The following is a 12531-nucleotide window of genomic DNA, read 5'->3' as shown; positions in this document are numbered from 1 at the left end:
TGTTGGATGGTTCGATAATTAATATCATAGAGACGAACTACCCGACAACTATCCGGTACATATCGACCGAATTATTACCCGGTCCCATCATATATCTGTTCCGAATCTTAAATACCCGTATTCGGTACCGTATTCGAGAGAAATATATTAAGATAGGATACAGAATAACCTTGTATCCGACTGATTTTCATCTCTATTTCCAGTCCGTCGCCGTCTCCACTCCACGCAGGCACGCACCCATCATTTCATCAAACGCCGCTCCCGCAGCCCAGCCTGTTGTTGGTACTGATCCAGCACCTGCAGGCTCCACCTGCACCCCATCGTGCATGGACGTGGAGCCGGCGACAGCGCTGTAGTAGGCGGGCATTCGCCACTGAATCCAGTCAATCCACACACCACACCAACCAAACAGCTCAGCGCGCGGGCGCGGCACACGTAGATACAGGGCACCAAACACCGCATCTCGAACCCGTCACGCCGCGCGGTGTATCAGCAAAAAAATGCCCCACACTCCCACGGTCCCACCCGGCGTGGCGGCTGGCGTACCCGTCCCCACTCGTCGCCCATCTTCCGTGACGTCACCCCATTCTCCATCGGTTCCCTTCCTCGCCTCGGTTCGCGGGTACCCGAGTCGCAGACGCACCTCAATCGCAACCTTTTGGACTCGAAGGGGGGCAATAGACAGCAGGGAAAGAACTGAGCGAGGAGATTCCCAAGGATCTCGTCGGACGCTAGAGGAAGGGACGGGGGACAGGCGATGGCGGGGGACGCCGGCAGCGGGGTGGACTGGGAGAGCCTGGCGGAGGCCACCTCCGGGGCAATCGGCTCGCTCGTCAGCACCACCGTGCTCTACCCGCTCGACATCTGCAAGACCAAGTTCCAGGCCGAGCTTCAGACGCACCAGGGCGCGCAGAAATATAGGTACTTCCCATTCATCCCTTCCTTATCGCTCTTCTCTGGCCGCCTGATCCGTGCGACGAGGCTCGTGTGGCTGGCTCGTCGTAGGATGGTAGAGGTTTCCTGATTTCTCTCTCTCAAGATCGCGCTTTGCAATTTTCCCTTTTGTGTGAAGTGAGATTTCCTGAACTGTGCAGTGGGCGATGAGAGTGATTGGGACGGCTTAAAGAGTCTTGCTTTAGTCAGTTAGGACGATGACGCCTTCCTTTTCACATTGGTTGATCCCAACTTTTCTGCAAATCCTCTGCGATTGCGATCGAATCGAACCGTCTGCCGATGATGTCACAATCCATGCATGCTTATCGAGCATTCCTGTGTCAAGCTGTTGTGAAACAGGAAGAGGGTAAATGGTTTGCTTATAACATTTAGAACTAGTAGTAGACTGAATAGTGAATAGCTTACGTGAGATGAGCACGTGAATGAGTTCCTTCTCCATTAGGTTCAAGATAAATTTGTTTCTCCTGGCATCCAGGGACTGACAATATGGTCAGCAATTATCATAACCAGGCTAGGAGGGAAAGAATTTTGTATAACGCCAAATCACCTTTGGCGAGAAAAACTAAATATGGTCAGCAATTATCATAACCAATTTAGCTGGGAAAGAATTTTGGTGTAGCTTGATTCTATGGCCAATTTCCTAGACACCTATGGTGTGAAAAGCTAGGCTGAAACAGTACATTGTCTTATATTATGGTCATCCTTGAGGACAGGCCTGCTAATGGGTACAGTTGTAATGGGTTTTATGTGTGAGTATTGATATGGGTGTTGTTCGGATGGGTGAAAATAGGTTTTAAAGCTAAATGGGCGGGTTGATGCGGATTTGCTTAGAAGTGGGTTGGAACGGGTTCTCAGGAACGCCCCTTACCCCACGCTAGACATGTAAGTGGGTCCCGCTTTTAAGCTATGGTCCACATGTGGATCTTCTTAAAATATTCCATACAGTTTAATCGATTGTCAAACTAAGACATTTCCAACAAATTTTGTTAATTTTGTGAAAATTTTAGATGTGAATGCGATGTTTTAATTTTAAGGTCGTGCTTTTTAAAGTGGGTCGTAGATCTAGCTACACCGTTTCACACAAATTAGTCGATTATCATTCTTTGGCTCTTTACTATTTCCAACAAAGTTCAATTAATTTTGTGAACATTTTAAGGTGTGAACGTTAGGTTTTAATTTTAGGGTTCAACTTCTAAGGTGGGACTCAAACATGGATCTAGCTACATTGTTACACACAAATTAGCAGATTATCGTTCTTACTCGTTTCCAAAAAAATAGTTATTTTTGTGAAAATTTTAAAGTGTGAACGCGATCTTTAAATTTTAGGGCACGACTTCTAAGGTGGGACCTGCACGTGGATCTAACTACACTGTTACACACATACTACCAGATTATCATTCTTATCCATTACCAAAAAAATCAATTAATTTTGTGAAAATTTTAAAGTGTGAACGTGATGTTTTAAGTTTTGGGTCTGGCTTCTAAGGTGGGACTTACACGTGGATCTAGCTATACTGTTACACACAAATTAGCAGATTATCATTCTTATTCATTTCCAAAAAAACAATTAATTTTGTGAAAATTTTAAAGTGTGGACATGATGTTTTAATTTTAGGGTCCGACTTCTAAGGTGGGACCTACACGTGGATGTAGCTACACCGTTACACACAAATTAGTATATTATTATGAAGGTTTTAAAGTCGACTCTAGTCGCCTGAGCACCGATAAGGTGACTAATCACGATAAGTCGTCGATTTGCTTGGTTAGTCGAGCCTAGTCGACTCCTAGTTGTCCACCTATAACAGAACCATATGTATTTATATATATCAATATATATAGCTGTAGCAGCATCATAGGTTCAAAATTCAAATGCAAGCCATAAGATTAAATGCAGGACAGCAGGATACTACATAGCAAATACCATTTTGCATAAAGGCAATGTAGCATTAAAACAGTACTATTGCAGATCTATTGACAATATAACTGAAGCAGCATGTTTTCACTAAAAGTCATAAGAATGGCCGCAGCTGCAGAAGGCTGTCGCGCGCTGGAGCAGAGATGCCACACACTGGAGGCTGCAGCAAAGGTGACACACACTGGAGGCTCGAGCAGAGGGCCTCTGCAGCAGCCACGCGATGGAGGGGGTCAGCCATACGATGGAGCAACAGACGCACAACAGGGCGGAGGGAGAGGAGCGCGGCAACGCTAGAGAAGGGGGCAATAGAGCAAGGGCGGTGGCGCTGAGCAGGGCGCACTCTGCGTACATTTGGTGGCGGCTATAGTGCTGCGTATCCAGGACTCTAGGTAGGGCAAAACAGTGTATTTAGACCTTTAGTGATGGTGGGCTGGCCCATAGAAAAGAGACCGGATACTGCACAAAACAAACAAAATTAGTCGGTCATAACACTAGTCGAACGACTAATCACGATTAGTTCGGGAGTTACTTTTTCTCGAACACGCAGGAGAGTTGTGTATCATTATATTAAAAAGAAACAAAGGGGGTACAGACCCTTACAACAACCAAACCAACACACCCAACAAGAGACCCTAGAGGTCTTTTACTCTAGTATAGGAAAAAATCACATATTAAGAACATAGAAAGGAAAAAAACAACCATAGCTCAAGCTGAACTAACCCTCATCTGGCACTAAAGCGAGGTGGTGATTGAGTCCTTGAGCTCCAGTCAGACCCTAAGAAAACAATTCATCACTAGCCGACAGCAAAGCCCTAGCGACACTAGGAGACCCCATCAAACACACATCGGTTATGATGGTTCACAAAGTCCAACTCCAAGCACCCTAGCACATCCATTCAAAGCTTTGGTGACCATATGCCTTAGCACATCCATTACCACAATAAAGAGCATGGGTAATAACGGGTCACCCTGCCTCAAACCTCTACGATGGAGCATTACTTTACAAGGAACCCCATTCAGTAGGACTTGTGGTCGAAGTTGCCAGAAGGCCACATAGAATGTCCTGCCACACCAGTCCAAGAAAGCTCTAAGGTGGCTGAGTCAAAAGCTTTTGATAGATCCATTGAACAACAAACCTGGCAGCTTTTGTTATTGTAGAAACCTTGCATTTTGTTTTACTAACATGAAATTGCCCTTGTTAGAGATTGTATAGGATTGTATCTAGACATATCCTAGATTTGTAATTGCCTTGTACTCCAATCCATATTGGCCCTGTATATATGGTCACCCCCACCTAAGGGTGTGTGGTGTTTCCCATCTTTCTACATGGTATCAACAGTTTAGGTTTTCCTCTTGCTGCACCAGCGTACTAGCCACCGAGCCCCTTCTTTGGTGCTGCCTCCCTGTGCAATGATCCTCCCCTCCCTTGGGGACCTCCTTCTTTGTGCCCCCTACACCCATTGGCACTAATCCTCCCCTCTCTAGCCCTGATCATTGGACTGCATCATGTTGTCCATCACCTCCATCACCTCAACAACTAGTCTGTCACAAACCAGCGGCCACCTTCCTGCTCTCCAACCCTACACCACTATCTGTGTCAAATCCTATGTTTCTATCGTTCTAGAACTCTAGAACCCGAACTACACTCATTGGTGCAACTTTTTCACAGCCATATGCGACAAATTCGGCCTTGTGGGGCACATTGACGACACACCAAAGAAGGCAAAGGCGGTTGGTTGAGAGAATGCAGAACGAGTAGCTGACACTGAAGATGGCACTAAACCAGCTCCGCAAAGACGAGTCTCCTCTACGAACATCCGCAAGAGCATCCATCAGTGAAACATGAGGATTGTGCGCGAGCAGCTGAGCATGAAGAGACTAAAACTCATCATGAAGTCGAGTTAGGAAATCATACATCCAACAAACTTGAAGTTCAATTGACTTACTGAGGCAGAACTCACAGTTGCCGAGGGAAACTGCGGATGAAGAACATCAATCTGATGCCAAACTGTAGACATTTGGCTATAGAACTCACGACTGTTTAATCTCCCTAACTGTCGGGTACCATAATTAGGGGTACCCCCAATACTCCTAAGCATGGCTGGAAAACATCTTTAAAACAAACCGTAAAGACTGGTAGGAACAACTCAAAGTAAAAGCCTCATCTACCAAGGGACGCGATCTCGTCTCGTCCGAGCCCAGCCTCGGGCAAGAACAGTAGTCCCGAATGGATTCACGCCTCGCCCGAGGGTCCCCTCAGGCAGCAGACGCACCCCTGGCTCACCCGAGGCTAAGCTCGAGCAAACTTTGTCGTATAGCAACCTCGGCCGAATCGCCCTACCACCGACCGTATCGCATGCGCATTTAATGCGGGGATCACCTGACACCTCATCCTGACACGCGCGCCTCAGTTGGCAAGGTCGAAATGACCGCAGTCACTTCGCCCTTTCACTGATCGTTCTGACAGGGTAACAACACTGTTCGCCCCGTTCCGACTACTGTGCCAACCACCAGGGTAAGACTAACAACAGTAAGTCGCGGCCTCTCCCGAGCTCAGCCTCGGGCACAACAGGGAGCTCCGCCTCGTCCGACCCCAGGCCTCGGCCTCAGCCTCGGCCTCGGAGAAGGTCTCCGCCTCGCCCGAACCTAGGCCTCGGCCTCGGGGGAAGGTCCCCGTCTCGCCCGACCTCAGCCTCGGCCTCGGGAGGAGTCACTGCCTCGCCCGACCTCAGCCTCGGACTCAGGAGAAGTCACCGCCTCGCCCGACCTCGGCCTCGGACCGACTACGCTACAGGAGATACATCATTGCCCTGCCCCTAGCTAGCCACCCCAGGCTGCGAAGGAACAAGACCGGTGTCACATCAAATTACTCCAATAACAGGTAATGATGGTTCCCTGCATGCGTCCATGACGTCGATTGTTCTCAGCTCTCTACTAAGACAAAGAAACGTCAGCAGGACCCAGGCCGCACCGCCAGCTGCGCTTCTACAGGGCTCAAGTACTTCTCCGCCGGCCACGTTAGCACATAGCTACACCCCCATGTACAGCTGGACTATCTCCTTGTATCTATAAAAGGGGATGTCCAGGGTCTTCCCAGGAGACGAAAGGGAGGCTAACTCAGACGGCTCACCTCAAGGCCGAACCCTCTCTCTCGCGACGCTTGTAACCCCTACTACGAGCACCCCGGTGCAAGATAATATAAGCCTCATCCTCCCTCTTGTGTTTCATCTTGCATCAACCCATCTGGGCAGGGACACGCAGCGTCAAATTCACTAGTCGGTTGAGGGTCCTCGCGGGTCCAAAACGCCGACACTATCGTAACAACTGATCCTGACGAATAGCAATAATGTAAGTAGAGTGACCAATATTTTGTAGCGATAATGAAGAGAAGTCCACATCTGATGAGACCGATCAAAGTGAACAATCTCCGCAACAAATTGATCCTCCACACTAGTTGCAAGAATAGAACCAACACGATCATCCTCATTGAAACACAACTTGTAAGCACTGATTTGAGACTTTTATGATGCCATGAGATCATCAAAATCAGCAAGAAGCTTTGCCTTGTCTTCATCAGATGCCTTCTCTGGTATCCGAGGGCGCACAAGAGCTGTGGGAGGAGGCCATGAAAGCTCACTGTTAGAACTGTGTGTGTTCTGTAATGGGCCTAGGCCCAACTATTCCTAATATACATTCCCCAATCCCTGTTAGGGTTGGTGTGGGGTATTCTCTCCCTTCCAATATGGTCACTGGCGTCGGGCCATGGAGGAGGAATATGTGGCCCTGCTGGCCAACCACACCTGGGACCTGGTGCCTCGTCCTCCCAGCACTAATGTGGTCACTGGCAAGTGGCTATTTCAACACAAGCTGACTTCGGATGGCTCCCTTGACCGCTACAAGGCCCGCTGGGCCCTTCGGGGTTTCACCCAGCGTCCCGGTGTGGACTACGACGAGATCTTCAGCCCCGTCGTCAAGTTCGCCACCGTCCGCCCCGTCCTCTCCCGGAACTGGGCGATCCACCAGCTCGACGTCAAGAACGCCTTCCTTCATGGTACTCTGACGGAGACTGTCTACTGCAGCCAGCCCACTCCCCACTGGCTTCGTCGACGCCGCTCACCCGGACCTGGTCTGTCGGCTGAACCGCTCACTCTACGACTTCAAGCAGGCGCCGCAGGCCTGGTATAGCCGCTTCGCCACCTACTTGGCCTCCATCGGCTTCGTCGAGGCCAAGTCGGACACATCCCTCTTCATTTACTGGCGGGGCGAGGACCTCGTCTACCTCCTCCTCTACGTCGACGACATTGTCCTCACCGCCTCCACCGCCAACCTCCTGCAGCGTACCATAATCGCCCTCCAGCGGGAGTTTGCGATGGACCTGGGGCCTCTCCATCACTTCCTCGGCATCACTGCCGAACACCGGCCCCAGGGTCTCTTCCTACATCAGCGTCAGTACGCCCTCGACATTCTGGAGCGGGCTGGCATGTTCGACTGCAAGCCCTGCTCCACGCCTGTTGACACCCAGGCGAAGCTCTCTGAAGACGACGCCCCCCCGGTCGCCGACGCGACGTCTTACCGGAGCTTGACAGGCGCACTCCAGTACCTCACCTTCTCCCGGCCCGACATCGCCTACGCCGTTCAGCAGGTGTGCCTCCATATGCACACACCACGAGAGCCCCACCTCACCGCTCTCAAGCGGATTCTGCGCTACCTACGTGGCTCCCTCGACTACGGTCTGCTCCTCCGACCATCACCGACGTCAGAGCTCGTGGTCTACACCGACGCCGACTGGGTCGGTTGCCCCGACACACGCCGATCCGCTTCTGGCTATGTCGTATTCCTGGGCGCGAACCTCGTCTCCTGGGCTGCCAAGCGGCAGCCCGTCGTCTCCCGCTCCAGCGTAGAGGCTGAGTACCACGCCGTAGACAACGGTGTGGCGGAGGCCTCCTGGCTGCGCCAACTCCTCCACGAGCTCCATAGCCCACTCCAGCGTGCCACCCTCGTCTACTGCGACAACGTCAGCGCCGTCTACCTCTCCACCAATCCCGTGTAACATCAGCGCACGAAGCATGTGGAGATCGACCTGCACTTCGTCCGCGAGCGTGTCGCTGCAGGTGATGTTCGGGTTCTCAGCGTCCCCACCACGCTGCAGTTCGCCGACATCTTCACCAAGGGGTTACCGATGAGTGTATTCCTAGACTTTTGTTCCAGTCTCAACATCTGTACAGGATAGAGTTGTGACTGCGAGGGGGTGTTAGAACTGTGTGTGTTCTGTAATGGGCCTAGGCCCAACTATTCCTAATATACATTCCCCAATCCCTGTTAGGGTTGGTGTGGGGTATTCTCTCCCTTCCATTACTCACCAGTGAGAAACTTCCAGAGATGTAGGCCACACATGTGCCATCGCATGTGAGGAACCCAGACATGATAGTTGGTTCCATCAAATATTAGCGGACAATGATGGATGGAAACACCACCTTTGGAGGAAGACGTGACATCTTAGACAAGCAGACAATAGAATTTTTTAAGGACTTAAAAGTCACGGAATCATGAACTTGACAAATTCACAGACAGAGGAGCGGCGCAGGAGGCCACACACGGCGATCGGCGCGAGCAAGCAATGGAGGGGGGTTGCAACATGCATTGGCAGGTAGGTGTACGGGCGAGAGTCGAGTAGGCAGATTAGTGGATAAGAGCGAGTGTCGACAATCAGGCGAACTTTGGCGAGCGTTCGCGGAGATGAGTGCCGCTAGACCAAAGGAGCCGACTGCGAAGATGTGCAAAGCCACAAGGCGACGAGATAGAGCCACCAAATGATGTGAAAGAGGAATGATTAGAGAAAGAGAGGAATAACTCTAACCCTAATTTTTGGCTCTGTATACCATGTTATGAATAGCACCTATATTCAATATGAAAGTACTAGGCTCGAATATATACACCGATATAGGATAGATATTGTACAACAAGGACTCTATATATGAGACCGAATACAACAAGGGTACCTCCATAGGCATCTAACAATTACATCTCCAACATCTATCTTGTGCATGTCTAGATACTCCACATAAACTAAGTGGCTTCAAATGTTTTTTTCAGGAACCTTTCAGATGTGTTCTGGGAAGCGATTTATAAAAGGCAATTTTTGTCCCTATATCAGGGCCTTAACACGAAGAACATTCAGTCTTTTGTTTCCTCGTTTTTTTATTTTTATGGGTATAGCTATTTTAAAAGACTCTACCTGGAGAAGAGTGGAGCAAAGTCTATTGGAACAACAGCCAATTTGTTAGTTGCAGCTGCTGCTGGTGCTTGCAATGCAATCGTGACACAGGTAACTAATGCTATAGGTTTGCTGAAAATTAATCTTGGCAGCCTGATCTTATTTGTGCTTCTTTTCTACCAGCCATTAGATACAGCAACTTCTAGAATGCAGACGAGTGCCTTTGGAAAGTCTAAAGGGCTGAGGGAAACTCTTGCAGAAGGTACTTGGATGGAAGCATTTGATGGCTTAGGCATTTCCATTATATTGACTTGCAATCCTTCTATTCAGGTATTAAACTTGGCAAGGTTCTTGTACAATGAATATTGTATCTACTTGAGTTGGTTAGGTGGTCTAAGTAGCACTCGTTAGGTCATTCGACTCTCCGTGGGAGCAAATTTTAGGCTATAGTTAAAAGAAGTCCCCTCGTATGTCTCACTCCAAAACACATGCCTAAGGCACGACCCCGGCCGCGGTCGTTCTCACATGGGCTACGGTGTCACTATATATGGGTGGGGCAGGGGTGTGGTGGTTTTCTCAGTCTATGTGAGAATGTCTTCTTGATACAATGCTGGGGGTTGTCTTAACTCTGCAGGTCGAGTTTTTTTATAGGGGTTCAAATTGATAATACGAGCTTTGGTGTCCAATTGTGTCAACTTTTTGTTTATAAACAATTAAACATAGATACTGAAGATTGTGTTGAAGAGATATTATACTCCGAACAGACTCTGAAGGTGCTCAGTTTTTATTGTCTGAAGCCACACATTTTTTGCATCACAAACAAAGGCAGGGGAAAAACTTGGGGCTATTGATTCGGGCATCAGGGCATGTATATACTCTGCTTCTGCAATATTACCATAAATTATCAAATGCGATAATAGGGATATAGCTATCCCTATTTCCATAAATAAAAATGAAAGAACCTTGGAACTTACTAAGGAAGCCGTAACAGGAGCACTTAGAATCTTAGATATCTACTATTGTCAAGATTTTTAAACTACAAATACGTACACCAAGATCTTGGTTCTGCAAAATGTTGTGCAAACTGCAAAGCTGTTGCAATATTTGTTGATTTCCCTTTCAGTCATCAAAACAACTGTGCATAAACAGTCTACTTCTACACCAGTGCTTCTTTCAAACCTTTTTCCAGTATCATCAACTGTGCATGTGTTTGCCTTTAACTTGTTAGAAGCGACAAGTAAAAAATGTGCATGCCTAATCAAAGATCACATTTACAGCATAACTGTCTGTTTTGAACTATATTTTGGCTTATACAAGGAGTCAAAACTGAAATACTCCCATTGTCTAAAATGTAGGACATTTTTGTTTTTTATGAACTCAGTTTCCTAATTTTGACCAAGTTAATGTAAAATGCATCACCATCTATAACATTAAATTAGTTTTATTAAATCTGCCATGAAATGTCTGGACAGTGCATTTATTTCGGATTGTAGATGTTAATTATGTGGTTCAAGGATAGATGCAAACAAACTTTTTTAGATTTGTCTTGTGAAAACAACAACAATATTTTTTTTTCCGAACGCACAAGAGATGTCTCATTTGATTAAAGTAGACTAGATGTTTAGGCTATGGCCAGCAGACCATGCATATGGTCATGCAAAATACCGTTCTACACTATAGATTGCACTGTTAATAGAGTGGAGTTTCAAATATAGAATGATATGAGTAACGCTGTTGGAGATAGCTTTACAATACTACTATTTTTTTGTCGAATGGCCAAGAGAGCTGCATGCCATTTCAGTAAACAACGCTAGTAGAATTAATATCATAAATATTTTCAGACATTTAATTTTTTAGTGTATTTTACTGACATATTTGTAGAAGTAATCGTCATATTTAGATTGTAATGGTGACCGACAAGGTAAAGAAAGGGAGAACGGATCAAGGATTGTTTGATGATTGTTGGTATCTGTCTTCTGCAGTACACTGCATTTGATCAGCTCAAGAAAAGGATAATTCAGAGGCAGCGACGCAAAAATGCAGCATCGGCAGAGGATAATTCCATAGTGTCTCTTTCTGCTTTCTCAGCTTTTCTGCTTGGTGCCGTCTCAAAAAGTATTGCTACAGTATTGACTTATCCATTAATCAGGTCTGCAAACTTTTACTTGACAACAGAAGTGCATCTGGGCCTTACCACCTGCTTTTGCCTGTTATTTTTTCTAGATGGATTTCTTTATGTATGCGTGTTTCTGGCCCCTGTAAGGGGTTTTCTGTATCGGGCCTTTCTTTATACCATGGTTCCTTTTTTTCTTAATATAATGAGGTGCAGATCTCCTGCACATTTCGAGAAAAAAAATACTGTCTAATGATTTGTCTCTTACTACAAATGTCAAACAGGTGCAAGGTGATGATTCAGGCTGCAGACCCTGATGAGGATGATGACGTTGATTCTGAAAGGCCAAGCAAGTCAAGAACACCAAAAACAATGCTAGGTGCCTTGCATGCTATCTGGAGCAAGGAAGGCATTCCAGGCTTCTTCAAAGGCCTGAATGCTCAGATCCTTAAAGCAGTTCTGAGCTCCGCCTTGCTGCTGATGATAAAGGAGAAGATCTCGAAGTTCACATGGGTCTCGTTGCTTGCCCTGCGGCGGTATCTTTTCGTTTCTCAGAAGAGGATCAAGAGTGTAACTGTATAAATACTAGCTCCAAACATAGCGACATCGTGCTTCTGTAGATGTTATGCCAAGGAATTAATCTGAGGAATAATGAGCAGAAATACTGAAGCAAGAGAGTGTGTAAAGTGTGTATGTGTGATCGATAGCATCAGAGGGCTCTTCAATAAGTTTGTTCATTCTTTTTTCCCCTCTGAATCTCTGATAGCTAGTGACACAGGTGTTGCACGGATCTGAAACTGGACTGTACTTTTGGCTTTGGTTGTCTGTAATGTGTAAAATGAATTGATTGGCACATACCAAGAGGGGTTGTAAGTCTTGTGATATCACACCAACTACGTTTGTAGTGTGGCCACCACCGTGTACCGAAGAGAGTAAGGCTCATGACGTTTTAGCAAGAAACTAGATAGTGGAGACAGTGAGAGCATCTAGTAGAGGGCACAACTAGGCACCACTTGCATGTTGGGAAGTCCTGAGGTTATCCTTGAAGTTACCTGACCCAAAGCTTGTCCTTCGCACGGACATTTCCTTGCATGGGGCTCCAATGAGAATTAAGGAGAAGTTTGCTCATTTTTTAAAACCTTTGTAAAAATACAGAGTCATCAATAGGAATTTGTATTTCTATTATATTTAAAGCTTTCACATAACTTTTTGTGGTAGAGATAACAACACTGAGTCAAAACTGTAGTTGCACATAAGATAGTTTATTTATTGCATAGGTTTTGACTAGAAGAAAAATAGAGACCATAGTTATTAGAATGCCTAATTCACCCCTCT

At 46.9% G+C, this 12531-nt stretch overlaps 1 protein-coding gene across 1 annotated transcript; it reads left to right on the top strand.

Annotated features, from left to right (window-relative positions):
• Positions 1–541: 541 nt before the first annotated feature.
• On the top strand, positions 542–12050 carry LOC100191356 (peroxisomal carrier protein). Its single transcript, NM_001136790.1, has 5 exons — positions 542–921; positions 8963–9194; positions 9267–9413; positions 11066–11232; positions 11481–12050. The coding sequence occupies exons 1-5, from the start codon at positions 758–760 to the stop codon at positions 11776–11778; spliced, it is 1008 nt and encodes a 335-aa protein (NP_001130262.1). The 5' UTR covers positions 542–757; the 3' UTR covers positions 11779–12050.
• The last annotated feature ends 481 nt before the right edge of the window (positions 12051–12531 follow it).

This window comes from Zea mays, chromosome 6 (genome assembly GCF_902167145.1).
Source record: "Zea mays cultivar B73 chromosome 6, Zm-B73-REFERENCE-NAM-5.0, whole genome shotgun sequence".
Taxonomy (NCBI): Eukaryota; Viridiplantae; Streptophyta; class Magnoliopsida; order Poales; family Poaceae; genus Zea; species Zea mays.
The sequence above is the reverse complement of the archived record's forward strand: the minus strand, read 5'-3'. Positions and strand labels throughout refer to the sequence as shown.

Bases quoted from the DNA above. Each gene is read 5' to 3' on its own strand.
- LOC100191356 (NM_001136790.1), top strand. From the start codon at position 758: ATGGCGGGGGACGCCGGCAGCGGGGTGGACTGGGAGAGCCTGGCGGAG. The intron at 922-8,962 runs GTACTTCCCATT...TGTTTTTTTCAG, and splicing joins CAGGGCGCGCAGAAATATAG to GAACCTTTCAGATGTGTTCT. The intron at 9,414-11,065 runs GTATTAAACTTG...TGTCTTCTGCAG, and splicing joins CTTGCAATCCTTCTATTCAG to TACACTGCATTTGATCAGCT.